The sequence below is a fragment of the Salmo trutta genome, chromosome 19 (genome assembly GCF_901001165.1).
Source record: "Salmo trutta chromosome 19, fSalTru1.1, whole genome shotgun sequence".
NCBI classification, from domain to species: Eukaryota; Metazoa; Chordata; class Actinopteri; order Salmoniformes; family Salmonidae; genus Salmo; species Salmo trutta.
In genome coordinates this window covers 30,653,935-30,675,730 of record NC_042975.1, presented here as the reverse complement: position 1 = coordinate 30,675,730, position 21,796 = coordinate 30,653,935, and the positions used below count along the sequence as shown (strand labels likewise).

The following is a 21,796-nucleotide window of genomic DNA, read 5'->3' as shown; positions in this document are numbered from 1 at the left end:
CACTTAACAGTTTCCAGTTCAGCTCCACTGGCTATGCAATGGGACTGCGACTATGCTGCTCCCAAATGACAGATGGGTGGCTCAGTGTTAATAGTGTTCTCAGAGTGGTAAAGACTACCAGATGTTTGGGAACCCAAATCTGCAGCACAGCCAGCCAGCCCCTGTTCCTCTGCTCCACACTGCCACCCAAAACAGGGAGAGGGAGTGGTGGAGCGAGACAGAGAAGCAGAGAGAGAGAGGAAAGAGAGGGAGAGAGAAGGAAAATAAATAACGGGAGGGAGGAGAGAAAGGTTGGCTAGCCTTGCATGCACTCAGTCAGTGGGGTCACTGAGTGCGCTCGTTCTTTTTTGGACTGCCTGTCAAAACACTACTGCTACCCGCCCGCCCCGCTGCAGTGTGTGCCTCTTCACTGAGGAGATCTTAACACCACAATGTTCTACACACACACACATCACGCATGCATGCACACAAACGTTCACACATGCATACATACACAAACACACACACTCTCTTCTGAGACACAGGGAATCTCCTTGAACTTTTAGCCATGTTCCAACCTCCTATTACAGCCTATTACAGACTCTCGTCTCTTAGCAGCAACTCACAAAACATCAACACTGAGTTTGAGATGGGCATCATACACAGTGTGAATGACTTGAGTAACGTCAAATCAAATCACATTTTATTTGTCACTTGCACCGAATACAACAGGTGTAGACTTTACCGGGAAATGCTTACACACAGGCCCTTAACCAGCAATGCAGAGTTAAAAAGTAATAAAATAAAATAAAATATATATATATATATACACTAAAAAACAGACACTGGAGATATTTAAACTTGAGTATGAATAGATTTTACATGGTATATGAAATATTCTTAGGTGCGCGTATGCTATTTAAATATGAGCATGCATTTGTAGGGTATATATATGTGTTCTTAGAGTCTCAAATGATGCATTAACATGTATTGCACAGAATAGGAAAGCCTTCTTGGGCTCAAGCTAAGCATAGTGGACACATGGTAGATGCATGTATTTGCATGGTAAATGAGAGAGTTCTTACCAGGTAGAGGAGGAAGGTGTGCAGGCCAGTCCCCAGGCCCACAGAGGACAGGATACCCAAGCCTACCCAGTAGGCACACCACAGGAACCTCTTCTCCATGTGTTGCACATACTGTACACAGGGGACAGACAGTGTCAGCTTCACATCAGGACAAAGACAGACAGAGAGACTGTCAGCCATAAGAGACTCAGGCAGAGTGAAATAAATGTAAGTAGGAGAGACACTAGGAGGGAGGGAGGGAGGGAGGGTGTGTGCACCCTACTCGAGAAATAGGAGGCAGTGCCAAGCGTGAGAGGCAGAAAGTCAAAGTGTACCACAGAAAGAGAGGGGAGGGGGAGCAGTGGGGAGAGGGGGAAAGAAAGCAAGTGAGAGAGAGAGAGAGGGGGCAGAGGGGGCGAGAGAGGGCAAGTTATAGAGAGAGAGAAAGAGAAGGAGCAGAGAGCATCAGGGGTGAGAGAGGGCAAGTGATAGAGAGAGAGGGAGTGAGAATATAAGATAGAGAATATAAGCTAGTGTCTGTTGTTGAGAGTTTAGAGGACAGGGCCGTAGGGTAGGAGTGTTCAGATTCAGAACAACACAAATAGAGAGAAGAACAGAATCATTCTTCTTCTTCCAGGAAGACAGTTCCTACCCAGTTTATTTCCCCTACTCTTCATCAGCTCTCTCTCTCTTGCTCTATTCCTTTCTCCCTCTCTCTCCATTTCTCCCGCTCTCTCTTCCTTTCTCCCTTTCTTACTTATTCTCTCCCTTTCTCCCTCCATCTTCCGCCTCCCATCTCTCCCTCCATTATATATGGACCAACACCTCCTCCTCAAGCATGGGCAGACAGGTTGTTTTCTGGAAGGGCCAGTGATGGTGTAGATTACGGGAACACTGTGGAGGTTTTTTGGCACGGAACTCTATTTCCCAGCAACCCCCTGTGAACCCGGGAAAACAGCAGCAGCGTCTCTCATCACCTAGTAAAAAGCCTGGGTGGGAAGTGCCAGCCATGTCCAATTGTTTTTAGGCTTATCAGGAATTAATGACGTAACACCTTAGGACAAGAGCTTAAGAGTCTAATATGGTAAATAATATGGTTATTGTTGCAGCCTTAAAGCAATTCTGTTTGGATCTCGAGCCACTTTTGCTGTGGTACATCAGTTGTTAATTTGGTACAGGGCGCACGTGTGTGTGTGTGTACTCAGTATATTAGCTGTTCATGTGGTACAGCTAATGTACTGATTAAATAGGGCATGTGGACATGATGTGGTAAATAGGTCAGGTGAAGGTAAGTGCGTGTTAAGTTTAATATTATTTTTTCAGCTTGTGGTTTTGGGAGACAACAGCTTTATAAAGTCTTAGGGATGTTAATTAGCAACCCCTGATGATGTGTGGACAGGGCTGCTCACACACACACACACACACACACACACACACACACACACACACACACACATACACACACCTCACCTTCTGATGTGTTCCTTTAACCGAGTAGGCGATGGAGAAGAGGGTGACCAGCACCAGCAGAGACAAGACTGAATGTCTCTGCCGCCATAACCTGAGGGAAGAAGAGAGGAGTGAGGGAGGAGGGAAAGAAGTGTTTTGGAATAGGTTAGGTAGTTTAGGTCTTAGGAGCATTAGTAGATACTACACTACCACTTCTACACTCCATCCCCAGGGGGCAGCAGCAACTGGGCCAAATGCTCTGCCAGAAAGCCTTGTGAAGCCTTGATAAGCACACAGGTGGGGCCAAGTGATGATCGTCAATCTGTGAGAGAGAGGTGGGCAAAAGCCTCTACGCCTGCTTTTGTTTGTTTTGTGTTATTTATACTAAACAACAATATAAACACAACATGTAAAGTGTTGGTCCCATATCTTATGAGCTGAAATAAAAAATCCCAGTAACTGTCTATACGCACAAAAAAACATTTCTCTCAAAGTTTGTGCACAAATTTGTTTACATTCCTGTTAGTGAGCATTTTATCCTTTGCCAAGATAATCCATCCACCTGAAAGGTGTGGCATATCAATAAGCTGATTAAACAGCATGATCATTACAAAAGGTGCACCTTGTGCTGGGGACAATAAAAGGCCACTCTAAAATGTGCAGTTTTGTCACAACACAATGCCACAGATGTCTCAAGTTTTGAAGGAGCGTGCAATTGGCATGCTGACTGCAGGAATGTCCACCAGAGCTGTTGCCAGAGAATTTAATGTTATTTCTCTACCATAAGCTGCCTCCTTTTGGAGAATTTGGCAGTACGTCCAACCGGACTCACAACCGCAGACCACATGTAACCACGCCAGCCCAGGAACTCCACATCCATCTTCTTCACCTGCGGGATCATCTGAGACCAGCCACCCGGACAGCTGACAAAACTGAGGAGTATTTATGTCTGTAATAAAGCCCTTTTCGGGGGAAAAACTAATTCTGATTGACTGGGCCTGGCTCCCCAGCAGATGGACCTGGCTCCAAAGTGGGTGGGCCATAGCTCCGCCCCTGCCTAGTCATGTGATATCCATAGATTAGGGCCTAATGAATTTATTTAAATTTACTGATTTCCTTATATGAACTGTAACTCAGTAAAATTGTTGAAATTGTTGCATTTTGCGTTTATATTTTTGTTTAGTGTAAATAATCCCTGGAGAATATTTATGACCTCATCAGGGAGATGCTTAAACATTGCATAACACAATTTATCATAACTTGGGGCTGTACAGTGCATTCAGAAAGTATTCAGACCCCTTGACTTTTTCCACATTTTGTTAGGCCTTATTCTAAAATGTATTAAATAATGTATGTATTAAATAAAAATGTTTCCTCATCAATCTACACAATACCCCATAATGACAAAGCGAAAACACATTTTTAGAAATGTTTGCATGTATTAAAATGTATTAAAAATAAAAAACAGAAATAACTTATTTACATAAGTATTCAGACCCTTTGCTATGAGACTCGAAACTGAGCTAAGGTGCATCCTGTTTCCATTATAATTTTTAATTTAACCTTTATTTAACTAGGCAAGACAGTTAAGATCAAATTCTTATTTACAATGGCGGCCTACCCCGGCCAAACCCTCCCCTAACTCGGGCGACACTGGGCCAATTGTGCGCCGCCCTATGGGACTCCTGATCATGGCCGGTTGTGATACAGCCTGGGATAGAAGCAGGGTTTGTAGTGATGCCTCTAGCACTGCGATGCAGTGCCATAGACCACTGCACCACTCCTTGAGATGTTTCTTCAACTTGATTGGAGTCCACCTATGGTAAATTCAATTGATTGGACATGATTTGGAAAGAGCAAAAACCAGAGCAAAAACCAAGCCATGAGGTCGAAGGAATTGTCCGTAGAGCTCCGAGACAGGATTTTACCAAAACATGTCTGCAGCATTGAAGTTCCCCAAGAACACAGTGGCCTCCATCATTCTTAAATGGAAGAAGTTTGGAACCACCAAGACTTTTCCTAGAGCTGCCCACCCGGCCAAACTGAGCAATCGGGTGGAGAAGGGCCTTGGTCAGGGAGGTGACCAAGAACCTGCTGGTCACTGACTCCTCTGTGGAGATGGGATAACCTTCCAGAAGGACAACCATCTCTGCAGCACTCCACCAAACAGGCCTTTATGGAAGAGTGGCCAGACGGAAGCCACTCCTCAGTAAAAGGCACGAGAGCTCGCTTGGAGTTTGCCAAAAGACGCCTAAATGACTCAGACCATGAGAAACAAGATTCTCTGGTCTGATGAAACCAAGATTGAACTCTTTAGCCTGAATGCCAAGCACCACGTCTGGAGGAAACCTGGCACCATCCCTACGGTGAATCATGGTGGTGGCAGCATCATTCTGTGGGGATGTTTTTCAGGGACTGGGAGACTAGTCAGGATCAAGGGCAAGATGAACGGAGCAAAGTACAGAGAGATCCTTGATGAAAACCCGCTCCAGAGCGCTCAGGACCTCAGACTGGGGTGAAGGTACACCTTCCAACAGGACAACGACCCTAAGCAAGACAATGCAGGAGTGGCTTCGGGACAAGTCTCTGAATGTCCTTGAGTGGCACAGTCAGAGCCTGGACTTGAACCTTATCGAACATCTCTGGAGAGACTTGAAAATAGCTGTGCAGCGACGCTCCCCATCCAACCTGACAGAACTTGAGTGGATCTCCAGAGAAGAATGGGAGAAACTCCCCAAATACAAGCTTGTAGCGTCATACCCAAGAAGCCTGTAATCGCTGCCAAAGGTGCTTCAACAAAGTACTGAGTAAAGGGTCTGAATACTTATGTAAATGTGGGGTACTGTGTGTAGATTGATGAGGGGGGAAAAACTATTTAATCAATTTTAGAATAAGACAGTAACATAACAAAATGTGGAGTAAAGGGGCCTGAATACTTTCCAAATACACTGTACACATCCACAGCCTATAAGGGCTAATCGCACCTCATGCAATGTAAAATCAGCATCCAATGACAGTGAACAATATCCCTCTTCTTATACACATTGGTATGAGCATTTAAAATCGCATGCCTGCGTTGCTTGTACACTTTGTTCAAAGTAACCCCACTACGTTCATTAGCAAATGACTTCCCCAACATGTCATCTTTTTCTTATCTAATACAGCCAGATTATCACCATCAACCAAAACTGGAATTCGAGTGCTTTTCCTTCTTCCAGTCATCTTCTTCAACATTCCCCAGCTCAGTACTCCTGCCTATTGTAGAGCAGAACTGTGTCCATGCATTTCTCTTGACAGACTTAATGATCCTACGTACTAAAGCTCTCTTCCTTTGGAAATCAACTAGATTCTCAGAAGTCAAAGTTCTGCGTAATACTCTGTAGTAAGCACCACACGATCGAGGGATACTAGTACGTACTATAATATTCTATAGTTGAATAGCCAAAGTACAATCTTCAGTCCACCAAGGAACCACCTTTCTTTTCTCACCCACTTCACTCACTGGTATATGTAAGTTCCCTGCACTCAAAATTAGAGAAGTGACAGAGGCAGCACAAGCATCAACAGGAATCTCTAAACACAACTATACAACAGACTTTTAACAAAGTTCTCCAAAATTTTCCCAGTCCGCTTCAGGAAAGCACCATCTTCTGAATGGTATCCTATCTGGAATAGTGACATCACCAGTCATGGTACAAAAAAAATTGGGAAATAATCACTCCAAATAGCAGAATTATCCATTACCTTCCATTCACACATGGCTGCAACAGCATTAGAAGCCATTGTGAGGTCCAGGCAGGATGTAACTCCTCTAACAACATCAACTCTTGTACCACATCCATCATTAAGACATACTAATGCTCTTGCTTCCATCATTTCTTTGACAATCATACCATTAGTATCTGTATGTGTGCTTCCCCATAAACTATTATGTGTATTAAAGTCGCTGCACCATATCGATTGCTCTACACAAGAACGCTATGAAGTCTATACGATTTACAATTTCTCGATACGATTTCTCTGTAACCAAGCATTTATGCTTGCATATCACATTGCACCAGGCTGAGGCGCCATGGGCTATAGTCATCCTAGAAGCAGCCACCACTGATGTATTTGAGCCAGCATTTCGATCAAAAGGCTTGTTCATTTCACAAACAGCCTCTGCACAGGATGCATTATTCCTTACTTTGTACCTCTGCGTTTCCATGGTTTGTTTTGGTACTTCACATCCCCCATATGCTGCACTATGCTCACCATCAAAGTTGCAACACTTAACTTTAGTATCAGGTCCACATTTTCCGTACTCATGATCCCCACCACACCTTGCACATCTAATTTTTCCTTTGCACACATTAGCAACATGTCCCATCCTTTGGGACTTTAAACACCGAAGTGAAGGTGGCAGTTTATTGGCAGCGCCCTCCAATAAGGTGACTGTCTTTTAAGTAAAGTAATTAGTATTTCAGAAATATCTGTTGATGATGTAAATGAAGTGGTTAACTGTTTGTTTTCTACCATCAGAAGTGCAGTATGGTTTGTCATCTTGTGAAATTGGTCAGCTGAATCTCTGAAAGCACTAATGTATTTCAGAAAGCTATCTAGTGGAGGTAACAGATGTAAGTCATTTTGGTGTACTCTTGTTAATGTGTTATCTGTGTCAAACAAGCAAACCTAATCCTCTAAGCTTTAATACTTTGCTTGCTCTTTATCTGCTTCTGTACTGTTTCCCTTTAATCGGACTAGAACCTGTCTAATGTTTAGATGTTACAATTGTAATAAAACATTTATATTTTTGCTGTTGTCTAGTCCGCTCATTGCTCAGAACTGTTGACCCAACTCAATAGGTGGCCTGTCACGAACGTGTGTGTGTGTGTTATGTTCTCGTTGAGGTGTTCCCCTCATTAAACAGTAGTTGTGCCATTTTAGCTAACCATAGTCGGCAGGCGTTACTACAATATACTACAGTCATGTCGGCAAAAACACTTTAGGGAAAGGGGGATACCTAGTCAGTTGTACAACGGAATGCATCTTCTGCATTTAACCCAACCCCTCTGAATCAGAGAGGTGCAGTATACTGCAAAAACGCTACAGTAAATACTGCAGTATGCTACAGTAAATACTGCAGTATGCTACAGTCATGTCTGCAAGAATACTACAGTAAAGTCTGCAAAAACAATACAGTGAATATAATAGTGTAGTCATTTATTTAGACCATAGTATTTTCATGTGGGTTAGCTGTCAATGTGTAACATGTTTGAACTTGGACCACAAAGGAAATACATGTAACTTTTTTTGTGTTATTCTCGACAAATTTCTAAATGCATTGTCTCCACATTTGTGTTTTTATTGTTCTTATATAGTCATATAAAATCAATCAAGGGATACTACCGTATGGAGTATAGTATTCTACAGTATACTACAACGTTCTATACTAAGCACTACACGATTGAGGGGGAAACTCAGAGGAGATCCCCTGCATGAGCTCCCCAAGGACAGCATGTTCAAATCAAAACAGCAGCGACAAAGCTGGCGAAAGGTTAGCGAGCAGTACAATCGATCAAACAATTCTAAAGTAAGCACTACGTGATCAAGTAATGCTACAGTGTGTATGTAGTATAGTATTCTACAACATTCTAAAGTAAGCACTACATGATCAAGGGATACTACAGTGTGTAGTATGGTATTTTCCAGTATAGTTACAAAATTATATCGTAAGCACTACATGATCAAGGTGGATACTACAGTGTGTAGTATGGTATTTCGATTATATTACAAAATTATAAAGTAAGCACTACACATGAATCATGATCAAGGGATAGTACAGTGTGTAGTGTAGAATTCTACAGTGTACTACACATTTCAAAAGTAAGTACTAGACATGAATCATGATCAAGGGATAGCACAGTGTGTAGTATAGTATTCTACAAAAGTCTATAGTAAGCACCACACGATCGAGGGATACTAGTACGTACTATAGTATTCTATAGTTAACTATAGTATGTGGGTTTACCAAACATTCCAGTTTCTAGACATGTCCCCTAATTTTCAACTAATTGCAGGCTGGTGTTCATTGTCAAGTATTTCTTGTTTTCCATTGGTCCAGCTAATTTAGTGGTTAATTGACGCAGGTGTTTCAGCTCAGTAACTAGGTCACCTGGCATTTTAAAATGGATGTGCCAGAATGTTTGGAGTGGAAGGAAGACAGCTCCTTGAAGCAAGTGTGGAAAAGATGGCGGAAACAGATGTTCTATTTGAAGCTGATGTCGGGTGACGATGAGAGTTAGTGGGCTACAGTTCTGTAAAAGAAAGGAAACAAAAGAAGTAAAGTTGTGATGGAAGCTAAGAAATCCCTAGATTATTTTATAGTCTGAGTGAGGGTTTTGGCTCAATGTTACCAGGGGGATCTGTTTGAAATCACAAGGAATATCATGGGTGAGGTGGCGTCGGTAAGAGTCAAAAGAGCTGGTCTTTTTCAAATTATTAGTTAAAAAAATTGTGTCCGCAGAAAAGCTGCTTTGTGCCTTAAAGATTTTTTAATGGAATGTTTTGTGTATGGATTTCCGAAGTAGGGCGCCTGTCAATGGAGTTCTCTCTGGGGTTGAGCATTAAGTGGATGCAGATTATAAACTCAGCAAAAAAAAGAGATGTCCCTTTTTCAGGACCCTGTCTTTCAAAGACAATTAGTAAAAATCCAAATAACTTCATAGATCTTTATTGTAAAGCATTTAAACCCTTTACAATGAAGATCTGTGAAGTTATTTGGATTTTTAGGAATTATCTTTGAAAGACAGGGTCCTGAAAAAGGGACGTTTCTTTTTTTGCTGTGTGTGTGTGTGTGTGTGTGTGTGTTATCAAGGTATGCGTGAAGGTCTGTAGGAAGTCAGGTGCAGGAGAGCAGATATCTGGTAGCAAAACAGAGCCTTTTATTTGGCGAACCAAAAGCACACGGCACAAACAAACAAGAAATACAAATACGGGTTGAACATAACCCAGCGCAACCAGCCTAACGTGTGCATACATGAAAACAGATGAACAATACCACACAAAGACATGGGGGAAACAGAGGGTTAAATACACAACACATAATGAGGGAAATGAGAACCAGGTGTGTGGGAAATCGAGACAAAACAAATGGATCGGCGATGGCTAGAAGACCGGCGACGTCGACTGCCGAACACCGCCCGAACAAGGAGAGGCATCGACTTCGGCAGAAGTCATGACATATATGACAGTAACAGTCAAAAGTTTGGACACACTTTCAAGGGTTTTTCTTTATTTTTACTATTTTCTACATTGTAGAATAATAGTGAAGACATCAAAACTATGAAATAACACCTATGGAATCATGTAGTAAGCAAAAAAGTGTTCCACAGATTCTTCAAAACAGCAATCCTTTGCCTTGTTTTTCAGAGTCAGTAGAAATGCCTCTTTAGTGTCCTAAATTTTCATAACTGTGATCTTAATAGTCTGTAAGCTGTTAGTGTCTTAATGACCGTTCCACAGGTGCATGTTCATTAATTGTTTATGGTTCATTGAACAAGCATGGGAAACAGTGTTTAATTACGGCTGAAATCCCGTTAACGGGATCAATATGACAACAGCCAGTGAAAGTGCAGAGCGCCAAATTCAAAACAGCAAAAATCTCATAATTAAAATTCCTCAAACATACAAGTATTATACACCATTTTAAAGATTTTCATTAATCCAACCACAGTGTCCGATTTCAAAAAGGCTTTACAGCGAAAGCACACCAAACGATTATGGTAGGTCAGCACCTAGTCACAAAAAAACAGTCATTTTCCAGCCAAAGAGAGTCACAAAAAGCAGAAATAGAGAAAATTAATCACTAACCTTTGATGATCTTCATCAGATGACACTCATAGGACTTCATGTTACACAATACATGTATGTTTTGGTCGATAAAGTTCCTATTTATATCCAAAAATCTCAGTTTACATTGGCGCGTTATGTTCAGTAATGTTTTGCCGCCAAAACCTCCGGTGACTTTGCAGAGAGCCACATCAATTTACAGAAATACTTATCATAAACTTTGATAAAATATACAAGTGTTATGCACAGAATTAAAGATACACTTCTCCTTAATGCAACCGCTGTGTCAGATTTCAAAAAAGCTTTACGGCGAAAGCAAACTTTGCAATAATCTGAGTACAGCGCTCAGACATCAAAACAATCCATACAGGTACCCGCCATTTTGGAGTCAACAGAAGTCACAAATACCATTATAAATATTCACTTACCTTTGATGATCGGAATGCACTCCCAGGAATCCCAGTTCCACAATAAATGTTTGTTTTGTTCGATAAAGTCCATCCTTTATGTCCAAATACCTCCTTTTTGTTCGCGCGTTCAGTCGAGTAATCCAAATGCACTCTGCTCACGCAGTAAGTTCAGACGAAAAGTCAAAAAAGTTATATTACAGTTCGTAGAAACATGTCAAACGATGTATAGAATCAATCTTTAGGATGTTTTTATCATAAATCTTCCATAATATTCCAACCGGACAATTCCTTTGTCTTCAGAAATGAAAAGGAACACACCTAATGCCCACGAGAGTGCGCGCGATTGAGCTCATGTCATTTTCTCAGTCATCTGACTCCATATGCTCTTATTCTCTCCCCATTCACAGTAGAAGCATGAAACAATGTTCTAAAGACTGTTGACATCTAGTGGAAGCCGTAGGAAGTGTAAAATGACCCCACAGACACTGTATACTGGATAGGCAATCACTTGAAAAACTACAAACCTCAGATTTCCACACTTCCTGGTTCGATTTTTCTCAGGTTTTTGCCTGCCATATGAGTTCTGTTATACTCACAGACATCATTCAAACAGTTTTAGAAACTTCCAAGTGTTTTCTATCCAAATCTACTAATAATTAGCATATCTTAGCTTCTGGGCCTGAGTAGCAGGCAGTTTACTCTGGGCACCTTCTTCATCCAAGCTACTCAATACTGCCACCCATCCATAAGAAGTTAAACACTGTTACCCATGCTTGTTCAATGACCCATAAACAATTAATGAACATGCACCTGTGGAACGGTCGTTAAGACACTAACAGCTTACAGACGGTAGGCAATTAAGGTCACAGTTATGAAAATTTAGGACACTAAAGAGGCCTTTCTACTGACTCTGAAAAACACCAAATGAAAGATGCCCAGGTCCTTGCTCATCTGTGTGAACGTGCCTTAGGCATGCTGCAAGGAGGCATGAGGACTGCAGATGTGGCCATGGCAATAAATTGCAATGTCCGTACTTTGAGACGCCTAAGACAGCGCTACAGAGAGACAGGGCGGAGAGCTGATCGTCCTCGCAGTGGCAGACCATGTGTAACAACACCTGCACAGGATCGGTACATCCGAACATCACACCTGCAGGACAGGTACAGGATGGCAACAACAACTGCCTTAGTAACACCAGGAACGCACAATCCCTCCATCAGTGCTCAGACTGTCCGCAATAGGCTGAGAGAGGCTGGACCGAGGGCTTGTAGGCCTGTTGTAAGGCAGGTCCTCACCAGACATCACTGGCAACAATGTCGCCTATGGGCACAAACCCACCGTCGCTTGACCAGACAGGACTGGCAAAAAGTGCTCTTCACTGACGAGTTGCGGTTTTGTCTCACCAAGGGTGATGGTCGGATTCGCACTTATCGTCGAAGGAATGAGCGTTACACCAAGGCCTGTACTCTGGAGCGGGATCAATTTGGAGGTGGAGGGTCTGTCATGGTCTGGGGCGGTGTGTCACAGCATCATCGGACTGAGCTTGTTGTTATTGCAGGCAATCTCAACGCTGTACGTTACAGGGAAGACATCATCCTCCCTCGTGGTACCCTTCCTGCAGGCTCATCCTGACATGACCCTCCAGCATGACAATGCCACCAGCCATACTGCTCATTCTGTGCATGATTTCCTGCAAGACTGGAATGTCAGTGTTCTGCCATGGCCAGCAAAAAGCCCGGATCTCAATCTCATTGAGCACGTCTAGGTCCTGTTGGATCGGAGGGTGAGGGCTAGGGCCATTCCCCCCCAGAAATGTCCGGGAACTTGCAGGTGCCTTGGTGGAAGAGCGGGGTAACATCTCACAGCAAGAACTTGCGAATCGGGTGCAGTCCATGAGGAGGAGATGCACTGCAGTACTTAATGCAGCTGGTGGTCACACCAGCTACTGACTGTTACTTTTGATTTTGATCCCCTCTTTGTTCAGAGACACATTATTCCATTTCTGTTAGTCACATGTCTGTGGAACTTGTTCAGTTTATGTCTCAGTTGTTGAATCTTATGTTCATACAAATATTTACACATGTTAAGTTTGCTTAAAATAAACACAGTTGACAGTGAGAGGACATTTTCTTTTTTTTGCTGAGTTTATATCTGGGGAAGTAGGTGAAGTGATTGGTGTACGTCGACTGACCTGGATGGAGTAAGGAAACCCACTTTGTTCGTATTATAGTTTTTTTTTCATAAGTCTCTCCCTTTCATGTAAAGCTAGGCTTTATGAGATACCCAGTTAGAGCCTTTGCACAAGCCCCTCCAGTGTTATAAATGCAAAAGATTTGGGCTTGTATGAAGATAGATAGAGGGCACGACAAAACCTATTCCCCCCTCAGGAGACTGAAAAAATTTGGTATGGGTCCTCAGATCCTCAAAAGGTTCTACAGCTGCACCATCGAGAGCATCCTAATGGGCTGCATCACTGCCTAGTATGGCAACTGCTCGGCCTCTGACCGCAAGGCACTACAGAGGGTTGTGCGAACGGCCCAGTACATCACTGGGGCCAAGCTTCCTGCCATCCAGGACCTATATACTAGGTGGAGTCAGAGAAAGGCCCTAAAAATTGTCAAAGACTCCAGCCACCCAAGTTATAGACTGTTCTCTCTGCTACTGCACAGCAAGTGGTACCGGAGAGCCAAGTCTAGGTCCAAGAGGCGTCTAAACAGCTTCTACAGCTTCTACCCCCCCCAAGGCATAAGACTCCTGAACACCTAATCAAATGGCCACCCAGACTATTTGCATTGCCCTCTCTTTTACACCGCTGCTACTCTCTGTTATCATCTATGCATCACTTTAACTACCTACATGTACATATTACCTTAACTAACCGGTGCCCCCGCACATTGACTCTGTACCGGAACCCCCCTGTAGATAGTCTCGCTATTGTTATTTTACTGCTGCTCTTTAATTACTTGTTACTTTTATTTCTTATTCTTATTTGTATTTTTTTGAAACTGCATTGTTGGTTAGGGGCTCGTAAGTAAGCGTTTCAATGTAACGTCTGTTGTATTCGGTGCATGAGACTAAAGATGATTTGAGGAAGAATATCATGTCAGCAGAGGTTATATGTTGCAACTGTTGTGGCAAACATGTGTCTCAGTCCCCGGATTGCCCTGTTATGGTGAAGGAGACCGAGGTGGTGAGAATAAGGGCTGTCCAGCGTGTCTCTTATTTGGAGGCGGTGAGAAGTGGAAGGAGCGAGCAGTGTTGAAGACGCAATGGTAATTGAGACTGCACCAGTGAATGTTTCCCGGCAATCAAGGGATCCTGATATATTACATGTGAAAAAGGTGGACTTTTATTGCAATGGTCATAAACTGTACAGCACAAACAAAGAAGAAATCAGAAAAATTGAAATAATTTTGAGTTTACAGCCGAGGCCTTGTAAGAAGTCCTGTCAAAGGATGTTCTGCCGTCACAGGCCCTTGAGCCTGTATAGGGATGTGACTTGAATTGGAATGTGACTGAATGAGGGAATCATTTTTTTTTGCCATTTTATTTATGATCCCCCCTTCCAACAATTATTTTTTTTTTCTATAGCTGGCCAACCATACAGTAGGTGGCGGCATGCACCTCCAAAGCTTGTTTGTGGACTGCCATAACGTCAAAGAAGCAGTTTGGAGTGGAATGTCTAACTATGGTGAGCCACGTGTTTTTTAGCTGCCAGTTTTGTATGTTTTTAACTTGCTCTGTTACTGCAGTTTTAAATGAAGTACTTCTGAACTGTTTTTATTCTGTCCTTTTAAGGTGTCAGAGTAAAGGCCAGCTCTCTCACTTGGTGTTAGGAGCGTTAGTAACCACTTCCACACAGCAGCAACTGGGTCAGGTGCTCTGCCAGGAAGCCTTGATACGCAAACAGGTGTGATAAGCAAACAGGTGGCCAGAAATCTGCCTTGGTTTGTTTTGTGTTACCTATTTAGTTTGGGTATGCCTTTTTTGTAGTTTCCTTTTGTGTGTATAATATCTACTTTGGAACTAATAATCTGCTTTGGCTGCCGACCCATGCGAGTGAGAATGGAGCCGGCCCTGGACCTAGGTAAGGTTGCTGTCTCCTGGGCACATGCATACAACAGGTCCGCATACACATTAAATCAGGTTACAGACCATGTACCTAGACCTGGGAACCCTAGACATAGCAAGTGTAGCCAAATCAGATGGCTCGCTAATTGGTTTCGTAACAAGTGGAAGGGGATGGCTAAGGAGGGAGAAAAGAGGATGAGGGAGGAGAGGAAGATATTTCAGATCAGGTGGTGGCTGGTGTAGCGCTGGCACGCAGGCTGATCCCATCCCAATGTGTTCAAGTGGGCATCTGAGGCTGAGGGCTGTTGGAGGACTTAAGGCCCTGATCCTTGGTAACCATATTAAAGGCCTTACACTCACTTCCTCTCCTGTCTTCACCCACTTATTAATCTGTGTCACAGGATATTACAGATATCTTAATTTGAGCCAGTTTGCTACAGCAGGAAAATAATCCTGCAGCAACAGGAAATGTGGATAATGGCCTTTTTTGTTGGGGTTGATTAATAAAAAGAATCAAGTCTGAAATTTCAAAGTGGAAATCCACACAAGTTAAATTACCTGCATTGCAGGAAGGTGCCATTTGCTTTCCAAATGACACCTTATTCTCTACATAGCGCACTACTTTTGACCCTATTGAGGGTTTTCTGTTAATAATTTGAAAGTCAATTCAATCAGATATGAAATTATAAAGCAAACCCTAACAGTAGCCCTGAGATCATGCGGACTCAACCCTAACCACAACCAAATTCCTACACCTAGCTTCATGTCCACGTGTTAGCTCAACCCTAACCCTAGCCATTACATTAACACTAGCTTCATGTCCACGTGTTAGCTCAACCCTAACCCTAGCCATTACATTAACACTAGCTTCATGTCCACGTGTTAGCTCAACCCTAACCCTAGCCATTACCTTAACACTAGCTTCATGTCCACGTGTTAGCTCAACCCTAACCCTAGCCATTACATTAACACTAGCTTCATGTCCACGTGTTAGCTCAACCCTAACCCGAGCCATTACCTTAACACTAGCTTCATGTCCACGTGTTAGCTCAACCCTAACCCTAACCCTAGCCATTACCTTAACACTAGCTTCATGTCCACGTGTTAGCTCAACCCTAACCCTAGCCATTACCTTAACACTAGCTTCATGTGACATGTCTGCTTATAAAGCTTTTCAGATAATACAAATAAGTATCTGTGCTATAACTTATCATGCCAGCTGTTTTATATTATTTATATATCACTTTCACCATTTACTTTTTATTTTATTTAACTAGGCAAGTCAAATAAGAACACCAGCCAAACCCGGACGACGCTAGGTCAATTGTTCGCCGCCCTATGGGACTCCCAATCACGGCTGGGTGTGATACTGTAGTGACGCCTCAAGCACTGAGAGGCAGTACCTTAGACCGCTGCGCCATTCAGGAGCCCATGCAATCCACCTGCTATGAAAACAACTTGTGCTATCCTGAACTAAGCAGCCTCTTACTCTGACAGCACGCTACTTGTCTTGGGGTTTACCACATCCTCTTGTCATTTAGAAAATAAACATGATGTCCTCATGCACAACCACAAGAGGCTCAATGTACACATTGACTTCATGTCATCGTGTACATGTCAACAAACAATTAGGTGACTAAAAACAGGGAAAGCATCATGGGGATCACCCTTGAGACAAGGTTATTTATATCAGAAACCGGTTCCATATTACCATCAACATTGAGCCTGCAATGATACGGAGTGCGTGGGAGTATTATTCACCTGAACTCATAATACACTTTTTAAACTGGGCTGGTAAAAATATCATTTGAGCTTGGCATCCTTCATAGCAACATCAATGAAGATTAATGGCAAAAACTACTCCCTGCTTACGTAGTTGTTTTAATAAATGGTCCTGTGTTTGTTTGGTCTGACTGAAGAGCCAGGCACACAAGATGAATTACAGGGCAGCGAGCCAGGAGGGCAGCAGGTAGAGTCTCAAGGTCTCCTGTCTGCACGTCCTTTCTCCTCGCATCCTTCTCAAAACACTTTGAAGGAGAAGGTCCGAAGGGAGGGACATTGGATCTTCTCCCCCAATGCAGTTAAAGGAGGTGAGGACAGAGGCAGCGAAAAATAGAGGAAAGACTAATTGAGAAAGAGACGATATCTTCTACTGTAGACTCTGACCCTGCTGCCTCCACATCGGTCTGTGGCTGGGCTGCCATAACATGACCTCAGCAGTAGGGAGTGTATGTGTGTGGGCTCAGACCTGTGTCTTATTCCACACCACCAGCTAGACTGTATACTTGCTTAGTCTGTCATAGTGCAATGGATCCCAGTGTTGGGGAGATTCATGAATACATAACATCTGTTTCCACACTGAGAAACAGAAATACTTTATATTTTAACACTGTAGTCAACACTTTTTATATTCAACACTTCCAAGATGGAGGAGACGTGGACTGAAGTAAGTGTGTGTGTGTGTGTGTGTGTGTGTGTGTGTGTGTGTGTGTGTGTGTGTGTGTCTCACCTCCACATCCAATCCTTCAGGGTTATGAGCAGCTCCCGCAGGAAGTAGTGTAGCGTGACGAGCGGTTTCTTCCATAACACCAGAGACATACGTTCCTCGAGGTCCCTCTGCTTCCTCTCACTCAACGACAAGGAGTCTTCAAAAACACATACACACACAGTGGGGTTTACCTTTACCACCTCTAAAGACATGTCAGTCAATGTGAATTACTAGGCTGTAGCTTAAATCAACTCAAATGATACTGTGCTGGTTTTTATTTTCTTCAGTCAGCGTGAACAAAAACACTTTGGCCTACATCACCGTATGTTACGTCAACAGTAACAATCATTAACTTCATTAACTGGTCATGGTTGTTTTGTGGTTCATTCAGCGGTCCCTACCTGCAGACTGCCCGTTGTGCTTTTCTCTGGCCGATAAGCGCCTCTGAGGTAGCTTGCAGTCTGCCCCATTTTTTGCCATCTCATTGGGTAGTGGTTGGACCGGGGGACACCTAAAGAGGAATGACAAAAAACAGAGGACAGACTGTGGTTAGCGCAGACCTAGGGGACTGTCGGTCCAGACTGAGTGGTGAGCAAAGTGCAGCAAGATCTGGGACAGACTGTAGTGTTGGCAGGTCTAGTCATGGCGGAGTGATGATCAGAGTGCAGAAGGTGATGGTATCATTAGGTCATGCTTAGGGCTTTATCGGGTTACCACTAATCTGCAGGACACAGAACAGTGTGTGTGTGACAGAGACAGCTTAGAGCTGGGACTCTGACATACAGGCACGCAGGCTGCTCAGCTCTGGTGGAAGTGTCACACAGCCTGTTAATCCCTCTATCCAGCACCCTTGGCTCTGCTACAGGAGGGCCCCTGTATTCAGTTTCCAAACGTACACATTAACTGGGCTGACAGACTGCAGACACAGTACCGCGTTGGATTTTACAGGGGCCCATGATGGCTCTTTTCTATTATAGATAGGAATTCTATGGACATATGCTGACTGAGGCCCGAGTAGGGTGGTTTTTGTTGTGAGAAATAATAGCTGCGAGCCTCTGGAACACACATGGTCAGCAGCAACCTACTACTGAATGGTATAGGGTGGCTTATAGGTCTAAATGCAGAAGTTCAACACTGCTCATTCAAACCTCCTAGTAAGTGAATGAGCAAGTTATTTACAATCAACAATACAAAAAAGTAGCCAAACAGATGTTTTACAAAAAGTTACCGGTTCCTTCTAATACAAATACTTGGATGGAAAAGACGCATGGGAAAATGTTATTTATTTTACTGAAACTACTGCAGCATTGAGTTTAGGCGACAATATCCAGTGTAGTAGCAGATAATAGCCTACATGCTCAATAACGCAGAGTGAGGTCACTGAGGTTATTTACATAAGAGTTGGTGCAACACAAGCACAAAAATACATATACTGGTTCCTACACCTACCAGTTAAGCCAGTCATTTAAAATTTAGGGGGAGTAAAGGTATTAGATGCCCCATATCAACTTCAACTACTGCCTCTAATCATACCATGAATGTTTTCTGTGAGAGAAGTAACTGTGGCTGAGACAAAACAGTCTATTGACAGCTATCCAAAAAGGAGAGCAATAAGCATCATGCATCAAGGCCAGCTGCATTGATGAGCTAGTCAAGCACCTTTAAGAACCAATCTGGAATTGCTACATACATTTTTGATCAGTTAAATTAATAGCCATTGATTCTTGAAGAATATAACTTTTATAAATGCTTCATGAGCTTAGTTAAAATGTCATACCCCATAAGATCCCACAAAATAAGCTTGTTTTACTCCAATGTTTGTAAACAAACACTGTATAGCTTCAAAACATGGTAAACATTACCAGTTTGATCTCATGGATGGTCAGTCCTTGCAGCCACAGCTCTGAATTTGAGTGTTTATATTTCTCAAGCCCCATCCCTCAGCTGTTTACCAAAACAAGAGGCAGGGTGTACCTTTTGTTATTGTTTGAACTCCGGATTGACCCTTTAATATATTGTCTCGTCTACTCTTGTGCGTCAACAAGACTGTTTGGCTGTGTGACGTAACTTGGTGCAAAAAGTTGACAAATTCTTAGCGTCACAGCTTGTCAGTACACGGGAGTTGGAACCCCCACTGCGCTTCATCATTTAAAGAGCGCAATCTTTGATTTACCTATCATGTTGATTTCACAATCTGCCATTTCAAGACTGAAGCCTGGAAAGAACAAAACAGCGCGTGTCCTAGATCCAGCAGCGCGCACAAAGTCCGCCAGAGCCAAGGACTCGATTGCGCAATAACTTCCTTCAATAAACAGACTGCGTGTTTGAGACCTGTTGTGAACCCACTTGTGCCGTTACGCTTCGAAAGCAAAACTATGGTTAAGAAACTTCACCAGGGGATAAATTATAATTAAAGTAACAACATGTTAAACAATCGCGTCGAATTAAATGTGATTTATTTTTGACAAACAGTTCTAGCATCACTCCCTCTCCACGAAGTGCGCACTGGTTTTAAAGTAGCCTATCAACAGTACCAAAAAGTCATATGACTCTCTTGGTACGCAACAAGTAATGCACAATGTTCGAGGCAGATAGAGCAACTTACCATACTGAGATGTCTTGAGTGCTAGCAATATGCCAAAAACCGCCGTTTCAAGCTACGGTGGCAATAGAATTCTATAACCTGCACGACTATAGTCTAGTGCGGGGTGTGGTGGGGGCACAGAAAGGGATAACGCACTAGAAGAAAAGTCGGGGGCCGCGGAGGGGGTGGTGGCAAGTAAATGAGGAGACATTTCACCGTTTGCAGTAACTACCCCAAGAGTTCAAAACGAATTTAAAGCTCCAAAAATATATTCAGATCACTTTCCTGGAACATACAAGTACAATTGTTCTTTTAAAAAGAGGGTGGGGGAGGAGTATTATTTAAGATACTGTTTGAAGAGGTAGGGTTTTCAGGAGATGGGCAGGGACTCAGGTGGAAGGTGGTTCCACTGGTCCACCGTTGGGGTGCCAGGACAGAGAAGAGCTTGGACTGGGCTGAGAGGGAGCTGCCAAGAGACCTGAGGTGGCAGAACGGAGAGCTCGGGTTGGGGTGTAGGGTTTGAGCATAGCCTGACGGTAGGGAGGGGCAGTTCCTCTTGCTGTTCTGTAGGTAAGCACCATGGTCTTGTAGTGGATGTGCGCTTCAACTGGAAGCCAGTGGAGTGTGTGGAGGATTGGGGTGACATGAGAGGACTTGGGAAGGTTGAAAACCAGATGGGCTACTGCGTTCTCGGTAAGTTGCAGGGGTTTAATGGCACAAGCGGGGAGCCAAGCCAACAGCTAGTTGCAGTAATACAGACCGGAGAGGACAAGTGCCTGGATTAGTGAGTGAGGTAGGGTCGTACTCTACGGATGTTGTAGAGCATGAACCTGCAAGAGCAGGTCACTGCTTTGATGTTTGCAGAGAACGACGGGGTGTTGTCCAGGGCTCTTTGCATTCTGGGAGGCTGACACTGGAGTTGTCAACCGTGATGGAGAGGTCTTAGTGGATTCGGCTATTTCAGCCACACCTGTTGCTGACAGGTATATAAAATCGAGCACACAACCATACAATCTCCATTGACAAACATTGGCAGCAGAATGGCCTTACTGAAGAGCTTAGTGACTTTAAATGTGGCACCGTCATAGGATGCCACCTTTCCAACATATCAGTTCATCACATTTCTGCCCTGCTAGAGTTGCCCCAGTCAACTGTAAGTGCTGTTATTGTGAGGTGGAAACGTCTATGAGCAACAACGGCTCCAACAACATCGCTCACAGAACGGGACTGCCGAGGGCTGAAGCTCGTAAATATCATCTGTCCTAGGTTACAACACTCACTACCAATTTCCAAACTGCTTCTGAAGACAACGTCAGCACAAAAACTGTTTATCGGGAGCATCATGAAATAGGCTGCTCGGCCATGGAAACCCAAGATCACCATGTGCACCGCCAAGCATTGGCTGTAGTGGTGTAAAGTGTGCCGCCATTGGACTCTGGAGCAGTGGAAACACGTTCTCTGGAGTGATGAATCACGCTTCACCATCTGGCAGTCCGATGGACGAATCTGGGTTTCGCGGATGCCAAGAGAACACTACCAACCCCAATTTATAGTACCAACTGTAAAGTTTGGTGGAGGAGGAATAATGGTCTGGGGCTGTTTTCCATGCTTCTGGCTAGGCTCCTTAGTTCCAGTGAAGGGAAATCTTAAAGCTACAGCATCTAATGACATTCTAGATGATTCTGTGCTTCCAACTTTGTGGCAACAGATTAGGGAAGGCCCTTTCCTGTTTCAGCATGACAATGCCCCCGTGCACAAAGCGAGGCCATACAGAAATGGTTTGTTGACATCTGTGTGGAAGAACTTGACTGGCCTGCACAGAGCCCTGACCTCAACCCCATCGAACACCTTTTGGGATGAATTGGAACGCCGACTGCGAGCCAGGCCTAATCGCCCAACATCAGTGCCTGACCTCACTAAT

General features: G+C 43.5%; 1 protein-coding gene across 3 annotated transcripts in view; it reads right to left on the bottom strand.

Annotated features, from left to right (window-relative positions):
* The window catches only part of LOC115154331 (vacuole membrane protein 1), a 107,408-nt gene that overhangs the window by 81,627 nt on the left and 3,985 nt on the right, over positions 1 to 21,796 (bottom strand). Inside the window, exons 1-5 of one of the 3 annotated variants that reach the window (XM_029700456.1) lie at positions 19,897 to 20,045; positions 17,693 to 17,802; positions 17,313 to 17,448; positions 2,514 to 2,604; positions 1,065 to 1,175 (exon numbers count right to left, since the gene is read on the bottom strand). In XM_029700456.1, coding sequence (XP_029556316.1) covers positions 1,065 to 1,175; positions 2,514 to 2,604; positions 17,313 to 17,448; positions 17,693 to 17,771 — 417 coding nt within the window. In that variant the 5' untranslated portion in view covers positions 17,772 to 17,802; positions 19,897 to 20,045. Of the gene's footprint in view, positions 1 to 1,064; positions 1,176 to 2,513; positions 2,605 to 17,312; positions 17,449 to 17,692; positions 17,803 to 19,153; positions 19,228 to 19,896; positions 20,046 to 21,796 lie in introns of those variants that run through there. The other 2 variants (XM_029700455.1, XM_029700457.1) reach the window with 2 other exon arrangements.